Below are 21,509 nucleotides of genomic sequence, written 5' to 3' on the forward strand. Positions count from 1 at the left end.
GTTACATACATTTTGGCGACTTTAATGTACCATTTCACACTATGGGTGTGTGGTATAATAAGTTTAATTGGAATTGAATTAAGGTTCAACTTTTTAAAATCGGTGAGAATTTAGTCGAAATACAGTACACATAAATTTATGTTTCAAAAAGTCCAGAAACAAAAAAAAGAAACAGTTTTTGTGCGATTTTCATTTATGTCCTAACTTACAAGTTAAAAATAGTTTTTCTAATTTGCATTAAAATTCCGAAAACGTATCTTTTTGGTATTGGTACAGGCCCTGCGCTGGCTTAATCCGGCACTGGAAATATCGGTATGTTGACTTAGTTGACTCACTGCTCTCAGAGCTCCCTAATCAGTAGTTTTACCCTTGTGAAATGAATGTGTTAACAGGGTAGATGGAGACGAATTTCCGCAAAGAAAGTCGTCCTATAGGGTCGCAGGCAAAAGAAAACTTGTCTGATCAGCACCAATATCCGAGTCGATCTAATAATAAGCCGTGTCCGTTTGTCCATTTCAGAATTCTGATATCGGAGACTATGAAGCTAAAGCCATCTAATTCAGTATTGAATTGTATTACTATTTTGTCAAAAAATGTTTAAAATTTGAAGGAATAAACAAAAATGCTAATTCTTAATTCATACAATTCATTGAAATATTGAATCAATCTTTATCAGAAATATTCATGATACAGCTAAAAAAAAAGAAAGTGTTTTTTTTGTCTCTACAAGGATATTTAGGGATATCCTGACAATTAGTTGGACCATACCTTGAAATTGGCAAAGCTTTTGAACCGAATTGGAGTTTTTGTCACACTGTGCTTTCACAATATAATATTAATCGTCATAATATGCGTTAGTTAAATTTAACTAACTTAAATTTTGTAATAAACGCAAAGGAAAAAAGTTTTTTGACCTCAAATTTTTTCCTATGTGTGCTATATGTTATAGTTATCCGATCCGGCTGAACCAAAAACATTATATATGTAATTTATTATTTTTCTCTCTTTTTAGAAACTGGTTGCGTTGATCCAGAAAGAGGGATATACAGACCAAAGGACATGATTATATGGACTCATCTAGTCTTTCTAAAGATTCATGCAAGGAATATGTAAATAAAGAAACTAAAGACCATAACTTAATTGCAATATAGTTTAAGTATTTTATTAAAATTCAGTTTTCATTTTGTTTATTTTTTGTTTCACAATGTTTTGCTGGTTTTTGTTTTTGTTTCTTTTTGTTTTTATGACACTTTTATATGAATTTGTTGGTTGCACTCAGAAAGTAAGATCCAAATAGGCAAATTATAGTTACTTATATAAGATATACATGCATTTGTTTTCAACGAAGAAACAGAAGGAAATGATTCCACAAATGATACACATATGTATGTATGTATAGTATATAGGCCATATACACATATACACCGACAATGAAATGTCACTTCGGTTAAGTAAAATTAGGCGCAAATTTAAGCTAATTAGAGCAAAAACATGATTTATGTAATATGTATGTATGTATATAGACTTATATATATATATGTGTGTATATGTAAATGTATATAGAATTATTCATTTATATAGTGTATATAAATGTATATACATATATGTATACTGCATATGTATATAATTCTGTTAATTAGAATCTTAGATAAAAACTAAATAGAAAAGAATTCAAACATTTGCAGGAAAAATTTAAAAATATATATATATACATGTACGTACATACATATATATATATATATATATAGAAGATAAAAAAAACACTCGTATCATTTTGAAAAGTTGTTTGAAATAGAAAACGAGCCAAGTATATATGCAAAAGTTGACTTTTGCATTCTTACGGGAAGAAGACTTTAATTAATTATGAACTATAAAGAAAGATAAGTATCAAAAGATGTATACCTACATATATATATATATATATATATATATAGGTATATGTATAGTATATATGTATATCGTATTTATATGAATATATAGATATTTCTATCTGAATCATTCTGGCCAGCAGTACCGAGACTTTTCTATATAAAGATATATATATATAAAGTTACATTCTCTTAAACTTTTTTTTTGTTATTCTGTTAGATGGAAAAACGGAAAAGATAAAAGATTTTTCCTTTTCTGTTCTGTTCTTTTTTGTTGCTTAAAATCTTAATGAAATTGCTGATTTTGGTATGGTATATATATATATTCTGCCGACAAATATGTACAAAAATATATATATGTAGGTATGCATACGATTTTAGTTTTGAACTGTTTTCTGCTTTTGATTCACATGTAATTTTTCACATTTTGTTTTATCTAAATCGAATTTGGATTCGGTTATTTTTTCATGTGGATTCCCATATCAATACATACATATTATATAACTATATAAATATGTACATATTGCATGGGATAATGGATATGTTTGCTTTTGTTGTTCGATCGATTATGGTAACAAATATTGGTAACAATTTCTGGAATGGAATTTTCATTTTGGTTTTTTTTTTTTTTTTTGTGGTGTAAATGGTGATTGAATAGGAATAGCACAATTATTGATTAAAATGGAAACATCATTTTTGGAAAAACAATTAAAAAGGAGGCAACATATTGTTAATTTGCTTAAATTTATAACCGAAAAACAAACTAAAGAACAAAAATATATATGTATCTATGCACATAATGGTTTAGATACTTAAATTAATTGAAAACTAACTGAAATTGGGATTTAATAGATAAAGCCAGATATAGCCACTAAATATATCTAATCATAACTAAATGTATAAACATTTATCAAGTGAAGAAAACTTTTGTAGACTTTCAGAAATATTTCCTATTGAATTAGATACATATCATTAAATAATTTAAAGGTCAGATCAAATTTATCTATAATATTGAATAGATATGCCAATTTTTTCAACAGTTTGGTTCAAAACGATTAAAGAATCTAATTTTAAATCAAAATCGAAAAGTAAAGTGTTGAAAATTGTGCAGCATTTGAAAAAAATTACAAAAATCAAAGAAACACTAAGTTATAAACCTAAAAAAAAAAGTAATTTGTGAACAAAAAACTAGTAAACAAAAAAAAAAAGTAAATGTTTTCAAAGGTTTCTATTCTAATTATAAGGAAGTAATTATACCAATTATTTAAAATTTTGTATCATATTAACTAACAAGCCATTTTATATGTATCAATTTTCTCTTTTGGCTTCAAAAACCAACAGATTGAATTTATATCCTTGTGGAAAATGTCTAAATATTTCTTTAGCCGATTGTTTGAGTAGGTAGGAAACGAAAATAAAACAAACTGTTCACAGGGTTTGAGTTCAGGTAGAAAAGCTTTCAAAAATTATGAACTTCTAGACGAAATTTAGTTTAGAAAGTTTTTTAGCCATTGTAATGAGACATTTATCTAGGATAAGAACTGCTTAAATATATTTTATATGGATTGCTTAGATTCGTAAATCCATCAAAACTTTGACATATCGCTTGTAAAAAATATAGTATGTAAGTATATATCTACATACTCTGTTGTATATTGAACAAAAATAAACATGGTAGACAAAATAGGTAGACAAAAATAAAGGCTTTTGAATATTTTGCGGAATTACGAATGGGATAATGTATGGAAACCTATCCCCGTGCCATTTTCAATGGTGATTAACATTATAGATTTTAGATTATGTATGCATGTGTGTGTGTGTGTGTGTTTATATATGTTTCTGTATATGTATTTTTATATTATATATGTATGTATATATGTAAGTATATATCTTAAATATCACGGCATTCAGCTGAGGTCTCTGATCTGATCTATTTTGCTTAATTTTTGTTTGTTTGTATTATCTTTCAATAATTTGTCATTAAATTGTCAAATTCTTGTTGATGCTTTTGTTGTTGTTGTTGTTGGAAAGAGGTTGCGAATTGATTAAGAGAGAAGTAAAACAAAGAGAATAGAAACAAAAATAAAATCCGACAAAGCACCGATCTTAAATTTAAAATCTAAATCTAACATTTTTCGGCATCATATTTGTTGTTGGTGCTGCGCTGTTGATTTTAGAGTTGCTTTTGTTGTTGTTGTTGCTGCTGCTGCTTTTTATCTTGCTGATGTTGTTGTTGGTGTTGATGAAGCAAATGCCCACAGAAGCGACGCAAATTTTGTAAATTTCCACCAAACAGCTGGACTCTTTGTCTGAAAGGTGTCACAATTGTCGCTGCTGTTGCTGCTGCTGCAGTCGAGGCTGTTGATGGCTTTTGAATTAATTCTCACAAATTTGATTTCTCCTTCCTTTCGATTTCCCGCTTCACTTTATATTGATGTCTTCCCTCATGTTCTTGCTTCACTTCCGGTTCCGGCTCGGAGTCAGGTTCACCCGGGTTTACAGAGTCACCACCATCTGAAGCAGAAGCAGCTGCTGCAACAACAGTTGTCGGTGCTGAACTTTCACTGAAATGCATTAGATTTGTATCCATGAGTATGCTCCCAACGCCATTGCTAAGGCTCAATGGTGGCGACGACTGGGATGGTGGTCCTTCGAGCGATAAACGGCTATTTGTGCTAATGCTGCTCAGACTTAGTTGATCATCAAAGACCTCAATGTTGACCACTGTGGCCAATTCGGGTATGTAGCCTGTTCCAGTTGTTGTTGTTGTTGTTTGTGGTGCTCCTGTTGAATTGCCACTGGTCGAGGGTTTCGGGGAAGACACAAATTCGTTTTCTGTTTCAATTTCATTCTCACTATGTTGATTCTCTTTGAGCTTTCTCTGCGGGGTATTGTTGTTGCCTTTGGCTTTGCTGGTTGTTGTTGTTTTTGCTGTTGTTGCTATAATATTGTTATTGTTATTATTATTGTTGTTGTTGTTATTATTGTTATAAGCCAAACCATCTAATTGATCCGTTGAAAACAAGTTAACTGCAAATATAGAAAAAGCAGATTGAACAATTAGAATAAAATAAATCACTTAGAAATCGGTATGGAGTGAATTAGTAAGGCATTAAATGTTCATTTTAAAAACTGAAAATTTTACATCTAATAAAATATTATAAGTACAAAAACCAAACCAAAACACAACCAAAAAAATCTACATTTTTAAATCCGATTCATGACTCATGTTTTCTATATTACATTATCATTTATCTGAATTGAATGGCATGCCAAAAGAAAATTGAAAAATGCATTCAAAAACCTTTAGAGAGTTGAACACAAAGTGCAAAAGGACAGTATCATCTGAAGAGTTTTCAAAAACTTGCTCATATCTTGCCATTATATAACCTCAGTCCAGGGTCTGAGTTTTATGCGAAGAACATATTTCAGTTTTGGCCAATTTTAAATCGATACCGAATAATGGCAAAAACGATTCACAAACCTTCAGAACTTGCGTCGTACTCTAAGATCAATTATAGAGGTCTTTAGTTTAAGCTCAATTTCCCATTTATGACTTAACACTCAAATAATAATAATAATATTTTCACTTTCACTATTAAGTTTTTAACTAAAATTTGCATTTATTAAATTTATACAATACACAATATATAATATATAATATATAGTTTAATTAAATTAAATTTAAAACACAATTTCTCTCTGCTCTATTATTATTTAATATAAATTTTATTTTTATTTGTTTTTTTTTTGTATTTTGCATTTTTTCCCAAGTTACTTGAAATCATAAATACTGCAAAGTTATATATATATTTTTTTTATATACAGAAAGCAATCAAAACAGAAAACACAAATTTGTATATATCTGGGGGTACTAACAAAAAGCAAGAAGTAAGAATTATTTTTCAATTGGCCCAAAAACAAAACAAAAAGGCAAGAAGTGGGAAACAAAAAGAAATAAAAACTAAAATCAATTTCTAGTTTAGTCGGTGTAAAAACTTAATTTAAGAACAAGAGAATTTTATTTGAGTTGTGACATTGGACAGTGATTAAATTTTTTTTTATTTTGGTATCCTTTCGCGATTGTGGGAAAAATCGTAAAAATTTCTCAATTTAGATTTTCATTTGTTATTATATTACTACGCATGTTGTATATATGTATGTATAGTACAGATCAAATCATACATATGTATGATATACATAATATATAGCTATATATATAATTGCTATTGATTTTAGATTTGCTTGCAGATTAGATGATGGTGGAAAGGGTATAGCGGGGGATCGGTGTGATTATAGTAAGCTGAGCAATCATTTAATTACAATTTCGTCAATTTGTCAAAAGTTAATAATGTACAAAATTTATTATATTGGTTTAGTTTTTTTTCTTATTTTTTGATTTCATTAATTTGTCGTTTTTTTTTTTTTTTTTTTTGTTAGATTGCATACAACTGACCTACAAAATGTTGATTTTGATTTAATTTAACCATGAACAAAACACAGAATATATATATACATCACTAATAATTTTTCACACTTTAAAGAGATCGAGAAATCGCTTAAGAATACATATCAATAAAACCATGAGCTAAAGTATATCGTGTTGTGGAAATCGAATTTGAAATCTACTTTTAATATGAATATATTTTGTAAGCGTTTATTTTTGTCAATGGTTTTATGTATTTTGCTGATTGCAAAAGAAAGTGTTTTGAGTGTGAACTTGTGAACTCAAAAAATCGAATCATTCAAATGAAAGGATTATATATTTTTAACAGGCATCGAATTTTGCCTTGGTTTTGTTTCATAGTTCCTTTTGTAGGTCAGCGTTTGTTTTGTTTTTTTTTTGTGTGTTTAGTTTTTTTTTTAATTATATTGTTGTATATATAACTTTAAACTTAAAAATTGTTAGCATTGTTTTTTTTTTTGTGGTTTTTTGTGTTTTTCCTGGAACTGCTACGTTTTGTTTTCTTTGCTTTTTTTTCTTTTACATTTTTATTGTTTTTTTGTTTTGTTTTTGTTTTAATCACATTTTTTTGAAAGGTTTTTATATTTTATAATTTTTTTTTTGTTTGTTTGTTTGTTTGGTTTTGTTTAAGTTTATGAAAATGAAAATTAAGCTATAATTTTTAATGAAAGGTTTTGTTCTTTTCCTCTCCATCTCCTCTCTCTCTTTCTCTCTTTCTCTCGCGCGCTCTCTATCTCTCTTTCTCTATCTCATGAATCTGCATTTTTGTTGCTCTCTTTGTTATATTTCAATTGTTTGTTTAATGTTTGCTGTTTGTCCTTTTCACTTGAATTGCCGCCATCGCCGGCTGCATCTGCTCCTGTTGCTCCTGCTGCTGCTGATGTTGTTGTTGTTGGTGCTGCTGCTGCTGTGGTTGTTGTTGTAGCTGTGGCTGTGGCTGCTGCTGTGAAGTCTCTTGTTGCGGCTGTTGCTGATTCGCATATAAATGCCATATGACAATGAGACAAAAGACAGACAACAAACAAATTGCTAATTCTTATCTTTTTCGTCGCTTTGTCTTCTTTTTTGTGGCACTCGTCTGGCCGGCCATGCCCATGCTGACGCCAACACTGCCAATACCACCCCCCAGTGGCATACCACCGAGCCCCACCAAGACTCCTCCTGGCCCGCCGGATGCAGTTGAGGATGTATTCAAATGAGTGGCCTGCGTTTGAGCCGTACACAATGACGATGTGGAAGATGAGGCTGGCAATGAGGACAAGACAGATGGCAGAATGTCGGCTAAGCTATTAACCGGATTGGATGATGTTTCCACACTGCTCTCCTCGGCCGATGATGTCGACGACGAGGTGGCCGCCTCAATGGCCGCAATTAAATTGATTTTATGCTCCAATTTCTTGGTTTTCAATTTATGTGGCGTGGTATTATGATGATGATTACTGGACGATAAACTAAAGATGAGATTATCATCGGATGTGGTGGCAGGCAATGGATCTTCGCTATCCTCCTTTGTGGTGGCATTGGGGTTAATGATGCTGCTGCTGCTGGCGGTGGTGGTGGTGGTGCTAGTGGTGATGGTGCTAGTGGTGATGGTGGTTGTATTGATATTGGTTGCACTGGTTAGAGCAACTCCGCTGCTGCCAAAGTGCAGCAAATCTTCGGGCAGTGATTGATTTAAATTCCGCTCATGCTTAACATTTTCATCATTCCCATCATCACCATCATCGTCAGTGCCGTCTCTGATATGATCCTTGATCTTTGTGCTCATCTCCATTTGAGAATCACACATACTAATGCTTATCAATGGACGCAGTTCCTCATCTTCAGCCTGATCCTCGGCTTCGACTGCTGCTTTCGCTTCGGCTTTTTGTTGTTTACGTTTTTGCTTTTTACTCAACTTTTTGTTAGAACTTATGGACTCTTCCATAAGTATGATTTCCTCCGAACCGGATGAAGTATTTGAATGAGTATATGAATTCGTATTTGTATTCGTATTTGAGTTTGAATTTGAATTGGAGTTCGAGTTCGTGTGCGAATTCAAATTGGAGCCAGCAGCAGCCTCAATTATTTGCTGCTCATTTTCATAGTGCAGCGATCCACACAAGGCGAATATTAAATTTTGTTCAGTAAATCCACGAGGCGGCGGTGTTATCTTACGACTTAAGCTCTCCTTCTGCTCTTGCAGAGGACTCTCGAAATTGATGAGACTCATGGCTGATCCTGATCCGGTTGGTGGTGTTATTGCTTCGGCTGCTCCAGCTGCTGCTGCTGATGATGACGTTGGTGATGATGATGGCGCCGGTGAAGACGGTATATCATCCACATTCAGTTCCAAATCTACCATATCTCCCATTTCCAAGGGCTCTAAGGCAGGCAATGGTGGCAAAGTTTTAAGAAAATCATGAAAATTTTCCGATCTTGCTGGCAATTTCTTGGTGGTGGGATTTGGTGCCAAACTGGGATATTCTTCATTCGATTGAATGGAACTCTTTGGGGCTAGCGACTGACGCCATGGACTACAGCTGCTGCTGCTACTAATCTTAATGGCCGTTTTAGATGGCGAAGATCTCTTAACATCCTCCTCAATGACTTTTACCTTATAGATTTTCATTGTGTCATCATCTTTAGTATCCTTAGCAGCCGCTTCAATTGGCTTATCAACTAACTTGGCTTTTAGATCAATTTGTAAATCTTTTTTACGATCCATTTGCATTGCACTTCCTTCTTCTAATTCCCGATTATCGCTTTCTTCTTCTTCGTCTGCTTTGCTATTGCTTGTGGTCTCCACTTGCAAATTCAGACCTTGGGCTGTGGCACTGCTTATCATAAGGGCAGCTATATTGGTTTTATTGGCCAAAAGATTATCTGCATAATCCTCACAGTCTAGCTCTAAATCAAAATCTGTTTCTGATTGCAATTCGGTTTTTTTGATTTTCGATTCCTTTTCAGTATCTTCCTTGGGAGGTTGCTCCTTTTTGTCTAAGCTTTTTGCTTCGACTACTAGAACTTTATCTTCTTCTTTGTCTTTTTTATTATTGTTAACCTTTTCCTCCTTGTCGACGTCTATCAAAGAAATTTTTTTAATGTCTTTCTGATTACCCTTCGATTTGGCTTTGGACTTCTTCGTAGATGTTTTGCTAGCCAACAATGCTGAGGATTCCATTTTCTCCTCCTTCTTTTTAACTTCTTTCACCACCACTTCAGGGGTAGCTGGAGCGGGAGAAGCAATCACCGAGTCATCGAATTTCTCTAGCACCTCTGGCATTTGCTGTTGCTGCTTCTCATTATCCTTCTTAATAATTCTTTCGGCAGTTTTTTGTGGCTTATTCAAATGCGAGAGTTCGGCAAATTTTAAGGCCTGGGCCAAATCTTCGCCAGCCATGGCAACAGATGCGGCTGTTGCTGCTGCTGCTGCAGCTGCTGCTTGTGTTTGGTTCCTTTGTTGTGATTTGTGTGACTTTTGCTGCTGTTGCTTCTCCTTTTGAACTAAAACCTCATCAACCTCTTTGGCTATAACGGGAACAACCAATTTGTTGACCAAAACGACGGGAGGTTGCTGCTTCCCCCTATTGCCGCCCTTAATTAGGGCATTATCGCCCCTACGCTGGTTGTCTCCCTCAGCCAAAGCTTTCTCTTCCTCCAATTGCTTTTCGTGTTTTCTTTGCTCTTTTAGGTCATCACAAAATATGGCTACAACCGGACGAAACAATGCCTCATCACAATTCTCATGGATCACAGTCTCTTCGTTGGCTAACTGACAAACGACCTTATCTAATATATCCGTTTGTAGGTCACCCTTAAGGCCAGCATTTACATCGGTGACGGTTCCCAAAGGATTAACAATTTTCTCAATTTTGGTTGGTTGATGTTGCTGATGTTGCTGCTGTTGCTCAAAGCTACAAATATTGGGCAATACCGATGCCAAAGTGGAACTAAAATGTGGGGCTCCTTTGACTTTGAAATGATAGTCCTCCATTTGGTAATCATCGTTTGATTGCCTCTCGTCTGCACTGGCCAGATGTGTGGAATCTTCAAGATCCTCATGATCATCGTACTCTGTTAGGGCATCATAATAGCATACATTATCAGTGGATGCTGCAGCGGATGAGCTGATTGCCTCCGATTTGGACAACGTAGTTGTCGACGTTGTCATCGTCATCGTCATTGTTGTTAATGTTGTTGTGGTTGCTGTTGCTGTCGTCGTCATGGTCGCCGTCGCCGTCGTCGTCACTGGCATTTGGCCTAAACAATCGTTTCGTCGTTTCGCATTTGAATTGTTGAATCGTTGTTGGACACACACACAGGCAGAGTAGAGACAGAGAAATAGAAGAGAAAACACAAAATTATTGAGAAAATCGCATTTTCTAGGAATTTCTATATTTCATTTTGCATATATTTGTTTGTTTTCTTTTTTTCATGTCATTGTTATGAACAAAACAACAAAAAGCCAAAGGCAAGGAAATTTGCTTTTGTTAAACTTTTGAAAATGTTTAATTTTTATTCTGTTTGTTTGCTTCTTCTTTTTTTGTTTTTGTGAGGGGAAAATTGGAATTGCTTTAATTGCAAGTTGATTTGAAAACTCTAAAACACAAAAATGCAAATAATTGAAAAAAAATAATATTGAAAAAAGAATACAAAAGGAAAAAATAAGGTGGAATTTTTGTCTACATTTTTTGGGTTGGTTTTATTTTGTTTTTTGGTTTTTTTTTTTTTGTGTGTGAAAAAGAAAACTAGAAAAAAACTTAAATTAGCACTAAAAGTAAAAGCATTTAACATATGTTTGCAAGATACATATATATATATCTATATCTATATATGTATATACATATATATTTTTGGGGGTTTGGTTTTAATGAAATTGAAATTTAGTTTCGAAAACATAAGTAAAACTTTTTTTCTGTTTTGGAATTAAGGTATTTAGTTTTGGAAGATTTTTTAAAAATGGGCTTTGGCTTTTTGATTCATATAATAGATGTACGATTTTAGATATATGTGCTCTCTCTCTCTCTCACTTTCTCCTTTTCTCTTTTTCTCTCTCTGTCTCTCTCACGTTTCTCTTTCTCCCACTCTTTTTCGTTTTGCACCAAAAACTCCAGAAGAAACAAAAAGTCAAAGCGAATATGAAGACAATCGGAATGAATAAAACCCAGAAGAAGAACTCAAAGCAGGATTCATAGATCAAACAGATAAAGTCATAGCAGATGGAAAGGTAATAGAGGATGAAAGAAGAGAAAAGGTAGCCGAAAATGTAATACAATTCGAGTTCGAAAGAGCCAAAAAAAAAGGTTCTCGGGAATGTAAGGAAGAGGTACATGAAAGATGTGTTACGAGTCTCATTGAAAGACATTATTAAAAGGATGACATTAATATGGAAATGTTACAAAAGGGATAATGGAAAGTGATTTGCAGCTGAAAAGAAGAAGCAAAACTGGAATTTTGTAAAGTTATTGGGATGTAGGAGGTAGCAGGAAAATGACAACAACTGAAGAAGAAGCTAATTCCTAAACCGATCTCTGAGTTAACCAAGAAACCAAAAATATTGCAGAAATTCTTTGTGGAATTATCCATATATCCACATGTATTGAATTTATCGCTCTTTCTGCATCTGTGTTAAGGTTAAGGATAAATGAAGCCAAATATATATATATTTGTGTATGTATGTATGTCTGAAAGAGGGGAAGGGTGGGGGAAATAAGTGATTACTTTATTCGTTCTGTGTGTGTGTGTGTGTATATTATATTTTGCTCTTCTTGCTTGCTGTGTGTGACTTCAATATATTTTTGTAATCTTAAGTTATTTAATTTTGTTGTAGTAAAATATTGTATATAGTTTTTCTTACATAGAATAACAAACCACAAACACCAAACAAATAATATACATACATACATAAATACATATATAATATATATATATATGTATACATAAAAAGATTGGAAAATGTAAATGAGAATATGTGAAGAATGTAAGTTTAAAAGTTTTGTCAGTTAGCGAAAAGTTAATATGGGATATATCATTCTGCAAATATTGCCTCATTCTGCAAAACCAATGCCAATTTTTGAGAAAAAATCTCCCCCTTTCACCATTGAATTGAATTAAACATTTTCATCAAGTTTAAAGCAACAAAATTTTGTAAAGAAATAAAAAAAAATTGTAAAGTCATTTAAAAACAAACAAAATCAAGCAAGATAAAAATTCAAAAATGAAATAAACAAATACATACATTATTATTATATTATATAGTAGATAAAATATTATAAGTACATACATAAAAGAACAACAAAAAGCACAATGTAGGTGGGAATTATCAACGGCTATGCCGCAGTTTTATACCCTTCTAAAGGGCATAAGTTTTAGCTATTCCGAATTGGAACGAATCGAAGTTAACAGGGTTTCAGCAAAAACTATATTGTATCTATGATGCAGTTTTCCATGCGAACAAAGAAAAACTCAGAAATTAATTTGCTCTGAACAAAGGAATATATGTACATATGTGTACATATATCACCATGATGATCAGAAACGTTTTATGCAATCGGACATGGATGGAAACTGTTTTATTGTGTCTGCTGATCGAAAAATGTTTCAATGAAACAGATAACAGATATGGTAAACAACTATAGATGTGTATATATATATAAGATATACATAGGTACATTTATGGTGATTCGCATGCTCTATTGCATTGACATTGCATTGCATTGGAGACTCACCCGTCGTTTCGCGACGTGCTGCAGCAGTTGAAGGTGACTCACGCATAGCATCGGCTAGATCCTCTTTTAGACGCATATCACCATGTCCATAATCGGAATCTAAATGACCATGACGAAATCTATCCATTAACTTGGGACTCTGCTCAATGCTGCCTAGAAACGGAAATACAATAAACGGCATTGTTAATGCGTTGACTAAATGAATGGAGGACATATGTATAACTTCTTACTGTATGAACCAGATTCAATAAGAACAGGAACACCCGAACGTCCTGACACCGCAGATGCAGCCACAGACGCGGTTACATTTGAAGCATTTGCCGTTCCACCTGAGCCACCACTCAGAGGCATATTCAATGGACTTGAGCGTTCGCTATGAGCCACGGAAGAGGATGATGTCGAGGAGGCGGGAGCCAACAAGCCTGACGATGCACCACCAGCTGCCGTGGAAGGTAAAGTTGTGGTTGATGTTTTAGTGACACCAATTTCCACAGCCTCCGTATCCACATGATTCAAATTGGAGCTAAACCAAAAATCATTAGAGTTATTCCTGTTTTGAAAGAGGGAAAGAGTTCGTTTTCTGTCCGCGTGTACTTACCCGCTAGGAGTGTTGTAATTCTTAAACACAAATTGCGGACCCATCCAGAGACGACGATGCGGTCCCGCATGAGTGATAATTTCCACTTGGGCCAACCAACTTTCAGCCCGCTCATCTGGCTCATCGAACTGATTGGCCAGACTATCCATTAGCAAGCTGGCATGATGACGATCCTTAATAAGCCAATTATCCATAGCCAACGGTGGTATAATTTCATGAGATCCATCCTTACGACGACCCAAGTTCCATTGGGCTCTAGCCTCCACCTCCAGTTCAATGGGGGTATCATCGCAAATTTTCTCTTTGGCAACATCTGAAGAAATATAAAATGAATATTGCGCACATTCCACATGCAATCAATGGGACACTTACTTGAGGCTAATTTTGTATCCAAATCGTATTGTATAAGAGCACCATGTCCGGCCATAACGAACAGAGAATCTACCGCCTTTCGCTGTATCCGATGCGGAGCTTCTCGTGTGGCCGTTGGTGGCTCTAATAGCCATGATCTGGATTTGGCGAATATTGAGCAGACACTCAACGGTTTGCCACTATCATCGGAAAGGGAAGAAAGCCGCTGTCGTTGCCTATGACTGGCGTTCGCATGGCCGTGATGGCCGCCAACACCAGCGCAACCGTCTCCGCCCATCATGCCGGCAACTCCACCTCCGGATCCCGGTGGTGAGCCCAAAGAAAAGGGTTGTCTCAGTTGAGCCAGAGGTTGCACCACCGTTGGCCTTGGAAATGGAGGCAAAGTGGGATTATGATACGGTTGCAGCGACTGAACAAATGTTGTACTCTCCGAATGGGATATTGGCGAACTGGAACGGCCATCTGCTCCCAGGCCGGCACTGCGATGAAACCGCGACAATTTATTCACCACATGCAAGGAGGTGTGCGTCCGTACGCCCATGGCACCACCGTACGGTGTGATAGGGAAGACATGGGTGGTGCCGCGCAGTGTTGAAACGGCCGCCCAGCGTGAGTCTAGCGAGAAGGCTATATGCTGGACCTTGGCACTGGTGTCGCCGCGATGCAAGACGTACAAATGATGCACTGCCGCCAGGCTTGAGCCCACCGGATGTGGTTGTATGCGAAATACATGAAAATCGTGACCACGCCGATCTGCAGTTAGTAGAAGCATGCCCGAGCTATCAAATTCCATGGCAACCAGAGCCTCACTATGAGCTATAAAATGGGCCACAATCGGATCGCTGGCACCGGCACCACAATGACCGCCCAATGAGCTAAGCGGTGTGCCCGTTGTGGGACTGTAATCCTTAATGGGATGCTAAAGTGGAGAATGTTTTCTCAATTCAAACCAAACATAAATTTCTAGTAACACACACTTACCTTCACATCTATGATGGTTACCACTCCAGATTGCTTAAAATCGCCAGCACCGCCACTAGCCGAATCGAAGCTTCCGCTTTTGGAGCTGGTACCACTGCCGGCATTGGCTCCGTTGCCACTACTACCGCCAGTCAAACCAGCTGCCACCTGTTCACCCAACTCGCGAAGACCTTTGCCGAAGGATTTGGCTGCATTTAAAACTGTTGCCGTATAGCTGGGCACACCTTCGCCATCACAACCGCCGCCACTTCGCTTGGAATGGAGCAATTTGTTCTCGGCATAGGCCAACCAGCGTGGTCCCAAGGCAATTGGATTGGGATTAATGCTAAAACAACAACAGCACCAAGAAAAATACAATTTAACTACTTTAATTAGGATATGGATCTCTGGATCTTACCCAGGACTAGGATAGCAGGTGGTAATGGTTAGGCGATCCTCTAGAGTGCGGGCATCAAATACTGCAATTCTCTCATGGAACGTTATGGCCACCGCCGAGCGATTGGCCTGAATGTCAAGCACAGCATTTTTGAATTTAATCGTCTTCACTTGCACTCCAGTTTTAAGGGAAACGAAATTGACAGCACTAAACTGATTGCCAGCACCAACGCCCAGGGGATTAGATGAACCAGAACCGGCTAGGCCCACACCGCCAAGTCCACCACTGCCGGCCGCACCTGATCCAAGAACAAGAGACGGTGCACTACCGCCATCAACCAGAGCAACCAGAGGCCGTTTCTCGGCAAATGAATCAACGGGCTCATCGGCTCGCCCATTTTCATCCAATGAGGAAGACGCTGTCGGTGTGGGTAGAACTCGTAGGGCAGTAACAACGCCATGACGCCAGGATAGAACCTCAACAGCTTCACCATTGGCAGGAATAGCCCAGACTTGTACACCCAGACCATAGCCAAGGATAAGTAAAAGCGGAGGTGCAGCATTACCTTCCAATTCCCAATCATCGCCAAAACGTGGATCACTCACATCTGCGCAGGTCTCGAAACGTGCCCAAGTTATTGTATCCTTTGGATCCTGTTGTGGCTGATGGGCTGCCAGGGTTACATCATTGATAAATCCAATGGCCGAGTCCAATATGGAACGATCCGATACAGTTTGTGGTGGAACAGTAGCTGGCACTGGCATTCCCGAATTTCCTCCAATCCGATGACCACCGCCGCCACCACCGAGCAAACCAATCCCCCCGGCCCCGCCAACGCCGGATGGATGACGGCGTGGCGAGTCCGCGGACATTGTCTGAGTGTGGGGGGGGGTGAACAAACAAAAGTTGGAGGACAAAAAGTAAAAGCAGACAACAGCAGATGCGATAAAGTGATGGCTTCTTCCTGCTTTGAACCTTTGGATACCTTTGCCTGTGCTGCTTCTTTCACTTTTTTCGCTCTCCTCAGATTAAGTCAGCTGTCAGCTGTTGCTCCCCCAGTGGAGACAGTCTGTCTAACGGTTAAGCAGCTGCAAAAAAAAAAAAACAGACATACATATATGAGTATATGTAAGTAAACACAACACAAAATTGCAACAGTTCGCTCGCTCGCTTGTCATCTCTCTCTCACTCTCTCCCTCTCTTGCTCACACTCTCCGAGCGATTCTTTCCATTTTGTTTGCTTTCGCTTCTTTGTCTCAATCACAATTTGTTGTGTTTTAATCTTTGCTCGCTCGTGGCTGACCCCCCCACACTTCGCCGCTCTCCTCTTCTCAATCATCATCGTGCAAGATGCACCCAGCCCCACCCCACTCCCTTGCCAGTACGTGGTTTTATTCTTATTTTAATTTTTATACTCTCTAAATCATGGAGTTAAATGGGTATAATAAGAATCATTAAAATACAGACACAACAAAACAAAAAATCCCACCTCAAATGCATTCAGCCAATTAATTGACAAGATTTCCATTGACATATGCACATTTTATACGAAAACTGCAGGGTATGCACAAGTTGACTACCCTTAATTTGCATACATTTTTAATTTTTGTTTTTTTTTTCGTTCCGTATATAATACAATTTTTGTGCTTTGCTGTTGCCTTGCAATTTTCATTTCCATGGGGTGTAAATTACATAAGTGCAATAAAACAAAATATTTCAACCGCAGCGTGAAACGGCAACGGGAAAAAAGTGCTGAGTGTTGAGAGAGGGATAGGGAAAGGGAGGTTTGTAGTGGCTAGACGAACAACGCAAGAGCGAAATAGCACTGAAGCAACAGCTGTTACAACAAAAACAATGGATTTCCAAATTCTTGTATGATCATTTTGACATTTTAACGAAAGTGCTTAAAGAAATAGAATCCAGGAATTCAAAACTAAACTGGAGACTACTCAGAAAATACTATGGGATATGTTTATTCTAGGAATGTAATAACTACTCGATCGATCGAAATTTCACAATATTTTATATGCATTACAATAACGTCAATATAGCCAATCACATTTGCCATCGATATTTCCTATCAAATGAAATTACAGAACAAAATAAATTTTGTAATCTTTGCAATTTGAAATAATTGTCTACGAAATGGTAAGTGCGCAACGCAGAGGAGGACAATGGGTTAAGGTTAGGCGAATTGAACAAAAAACAACAAGCATGACGCATACACTTTTCTACTACTACTTGAGGAGGAGAGGTCAGGGGGTAGTACATGACGCAGGGTAAAGGGCAGGAATAGCCTTTGCCTACACTGAATAAACGTTGCATTCTTCAATTGGCGGCTTGGCACACGCGCAACAACTACAACTTAACTACAATAACAACAGCAACAAGCACGATATGAGCATTAACCAAGCAATGTCATATACTCACATACACTTACACACACATGGCATGCACATAGCAACATATGTATGTGTATATGTATGTATAGATTGACCAATTTTGTTTGTGTTCTCCTCTCTCCCGCAAATCTTTATCCCGCTCACCCTTTGTGAGAGCAACGAAATTTAGTTATATTCGTTTGATAAAATGCCAAAGAGACCAAAAGAGTAGAAATGTGTGTGTGTGTGTGATTGGGTGGGGTGTGGGTGTGTGTATGTGTTATTGTCTGTGCCAATGTTAATAAGCCAACTGGCCAGCCAACTTTAAAGTTTATACGTTGATAAAACCCACAATTTGAGAAAATGACATAAAAACTATTTACAAAGAGAATGGTGGAGCTGATGTAATATAGAAAATATTAAATTAACATATAACATTATCTAAACAATTTTGTTAGTTTTTCACAATATGGCATAGAATGTACATATTTTGAACGGTGGCAAAAATAAATGTCAGCAAAATTAATGAATTTTAAAAGATCTTAAATTCTTTCACCCGCATAACTGCAGTCAGTCAGTCAGTTTGAGCCAAAAAAAAATGTATTGGATTTTTTTTTCTCAGTGGGGGAGAGAGAGAAAATATGTGCAACTGCTCGTATATATGTATGTGTGTGTGTAGAAATTGTTTATATTGTTGTCCATTGTCAAAAAGCCACATGACAAAATCTCGAAGCAAAATCATTTTCGGGTGGAACAAAGAAACACACACACACACAATGTTGTGAATTATATGTATTTATACAACAGATATACATACACATGTATATATAAATATATATTGTTTATGTATGTACGAACAGGTGTTACACACAATTTATTTCAAAAGCTCACGCAATGCATTCAATTGAAACAATCATGAAACGCCCTACACCCTCCTCCACCCCCTTACTTCTATCACAATCACACCTAATATAGCAAAAACATATACATACATACATACATACATAGTAAAATATACGTATTCCCTTCGTATCAACGAACAGGGCAATTTATACAATATTTAATTTCATAACTGAAAGTTTCATTGCCCTAATCAATCCACGTATACTAATCCATACCAATACCATGTATACAATCACTTAGATTGATTAAGTTATCAGTGGAAATGAGGGAAGGCAAATTGGTTCATCGACCCTAAAAAGAATTGAATTGAATTGGATGAATAATGGAATTCTAAACAAGGATCGAAAGCTTTAGCAAATAGCATCTCATTTAAAACTCTTTATAAGAGCTGTTTATAGTTTAATTAACGAAATCAAGGTGGTATATTTTTCATATTTCATATCATATCTCTGTTGTCTAGACGACTGGCACCATCTAGCGACAAGTTTCGATTTTAATCCGACTTATTTCAGACCGGATCTACCCACAAAGTTGTATTAAACTGGTCTATATACTAAATTCTGCGGCTCTCGCTTTTGTTAACTTCGATGATCTAAAGTTTAGATTCTAAACGATTCTACAGACAGAGCGACGGTGATTTAAATTTGTATATAATCTTAATGATGGCAAATTATACCACACGAATACTAAAGAGTTCAAAAAATTAAAATCTACATCCATTTGTATTTTGAATTGCAGAACCGTTACTTTTTATCGTTTCCGTTTCGCATTTCATTACCATTTTATTCCACAAGGTGTAATTTTGAGCGTTTCTTGATTTGCTATATTTATTCAGGATTAGAATAAAATAACAAGGGACAGTGAATGAATGAATGAAATCTAAGCTTTAACAAAAAATAAAAAAAATCGGAAAAAACTTTTTGTTAAAAGAAATATGTACATATGTACATACATATACCCACAGGATAAAAAAAAAAAGAGAAAGAGGCAGAACTACAAATTATTGTGGAACGCCATTTGATAATTATATGCGAAAAGGACTTGTTTTAAGTAAAAGAAAGAACTATCAAAAGAGAGAAAGAGTGACAACAATGAAAGAGGAAGAGAGAGAGAGAACACAAATCACACACACACACACACATTCACGACTAGAGCAATTTGCATTTCCAGTCTCAAACGTCTCATTCTACCTTAGCAATGCAGCGCTGCATAGGGCACAGTGAGGCAACAGGTTTCAATAAAGGCAAACTCCGTTTCTTTTCATCACGATATCTTAATTAAATTTATAAATCAGCTGGAATATTTAATCAAACTGGGAAAACGAATATACATATTTCTTCATACAATACAATACAATTTAATTTAATTCTAACTGCTCGGGGAAAATGTTTGTCAATTCAAGCAATAATATAAAAAACAAAATGTTCTGGTCACTTGCTAACCATAAGAGATTATAAACCAATCAATCTATAATCGGACATGACTATACGTATTGTTTTTTTGTTTTTTTTTAAAGTACTTTGTTATTAATACCCAACAAAACTTATTTACTTTATTCCACTGTGCAAAAAGAGAACGGTGTTTCATTATCAGTTTCAGTTCGTTCGTTTCCATTTTTCCTTTATGCGCACTAACATTGATGAAATATTGTGTAGGTATGTTTGTGTCTGTATCTATACGTATGTGTACAAAATATGTGTTTGTGAGTATCTGTGTAAATTAATGTTTTTTTTTTTTTTGTTTTGTTTTTGAACAAATTCTTACGTTGAGAAAGCAAAACAGTTTCATTAGTTAACAACAACTCACAAAAAAATAAAACAAAAAGTTGTTCTGACTTCCATTAGTCTCGCTCTCTTTCTCTCTCTCTCTCTCACTCTGTCTCTCTTTGTTTAAACAATTTACATTTGTATGGCGTGTATCTATGTACGTAATATGCACGTCCATACATACATACATATGTATGTATGTATGTTTGTATGTATCTGTTAAACAATTTCAACACTTCGACAAACAAATCATCAACCAGAAATTGCATAAAACAAACAACATACACACGAACACAAATACTTGCGTGTATACATATGTATATTTATATACATACATTATATACTTTTTGCTTTTTTACACAAACAAAAACTTACCAACAACAGTTTGAACTTGTAGTTTCGATTCCCACTTGTTCCACTTTCGACCCAGCTCGTTTGCTCTCTTTCTCTCTCTGTCAGCTCACAGAGCGCGCGCAAAAACAACAACACAAACAAAAATCATATGTTTTCAGCTGCTGATTTCTGCTGCTGCTGCGCTGCCTCTTTGCTATTGCTGTTGTTGTTGTTGGTGACTCTTGTGCGTAGCTGTTGTTGTTGTTATCTTGTTTTCAATTGTTGTTGTTGTGGCAGGCGGCAGCAGCAGTCAGTAACACATCAAATTGCGTCTTGACTTTTCTTTGCGTTTTCTTTTATTTTTCTTTTTATTTTGACTGCCACGCCCACTCAAACTGATATTAGTTAATATTACTGAGTAAGGGGCAAGGTAGCGTAGGCGATGGTAGACGTATTACAGCTTAGAAACAACTTGCGTTCAGTTTCGTTTTGTTGTTTGAATTGTGTCAAAATCGTTTTTTTTTTTGTTTTCTCTGCCTTTTACACTCTGCCGCTGCCGCCGTTGACGCAGTTAGACGCTCTACCACCACTATGTCTCTCTCCTTTTTGCTCTTGGGCTCTTTGTCTCGCTTGCTCTCTTTGGCCCTGAGCTGGCGTACTTATGCTTTGCCTCTGGTTACTATCTCGCTCGCACACACAAACACAGGCCAGCAGCTGCTGCTGTTGTTGTTGCTGCTGCTTCTTCTCAGTCCACAA

At 36.1% G+C, this 21,509-nt stretch overlaps 1 protein-coding gene and 1 long non-coding RNA gene across 3 annotated transcripts in view; one reads left to right on the plus strand and one right to left on the minus strand.

The window, feature by feature from the left end:
* LOC124460532 overlaps window positions 1-1,140 on the plus strand; it is a 5,889-nt gene extending 4,749 nt beyond the window's left edge. Inside the window, exon 2 of the long non-coding RNA XR_006954446.1 lies at window positions 1,013-1,140. This is a non-coding gene — a long non-coding RNA (uncharacterized LOC124460532). The remainder of the gene's footprint in view (window positions 1-1,012) is intronic.
* A 1,958-nt stretch (window positions 1,141-3,098) lies between these two features.
* On the minus strand, window positions 3,099-20,965 carry LOC6652824 (breast carcinoma-amplified sequence 3 homolog). 2 transcript variants are annotated; one of them, XM_023181411.2, is made up of 9 exons: window positions 20,796-20,965; window positions 15,392-16,458; window positions 14,995-15,319; window positions 14,014-14,932; window positions 13,642-13,954; window positions 13,274-13,566; window positions 13,044-13,196; window positions 4,869-4,898; window positions 3,099-4,808 (listed from the first exon to the last, which is right to left on the minus strand). In XM_023181411.2, exons 2-9 carry the CDS (start codon window positions 16,240-16,242, stop codon window positions 4,252-4,254), a joined length of 3,441 nt encoding a protein of 1,146 aa, XP_023037179.1. In that variant the 5' UTR covers window positions 16,243-16,458; window positions 20,796-20,965; the 3' UTR covers window positions 3,099-4,251. The 2 variants fall into 2 exon arrangements, with proteins under 2 accessions (XP_023037179.1, XP_046867505.1); XM_047011549.1 differs by lacking the exons at window positions 3,099-4,808; window positions 4,869-4,898 and adding an exon at window positions 7,230-10,575.
* Window positions 20,966-21,509: the final 544 nt, after the last annotated feature.

Source organism: Drosophila willistoni (assembly GCF_018902025.1).
Source record: "Drosophila willistoni isolate 14030-0811.24 chromosome XL unlocalized genomic scaffold, UCI_dwil_1.1 Seg142, whole genome shotgun sequence".
NCBI classification, from domain to species: Eukaryota; Metazoa; Arthropoda; class Insecta; order Diptera; family Drosophilidae; genus Drosophila; species Drosophila willistoni.

Excerpts from the sequence above, each read along its gene's own strand:
- LOC6652824 (XM_047011549.1), bottom strand. The coding sequence starts at position 16,242 with ATGTCCGCGGACTCGCCACGCCGTCATCCATCCGGCGTTGGCGGGGCC. Across the intron at positions 13,955-14,013 it reads GGATACAAAATTAGCCTCAA|ATGTTGCCAAAGAGAAAATT; the intron begins GTAAGTGTCCCA and ends ATATTTCTTCAG. Across the intron at positions 13,567-13,641 it reads AATTACAACACTCCTAGCGG|CTCCAATTTGAATCATGTGG; the intron begins GTAAGTACACGC and ends TTTTTGGTTTAG.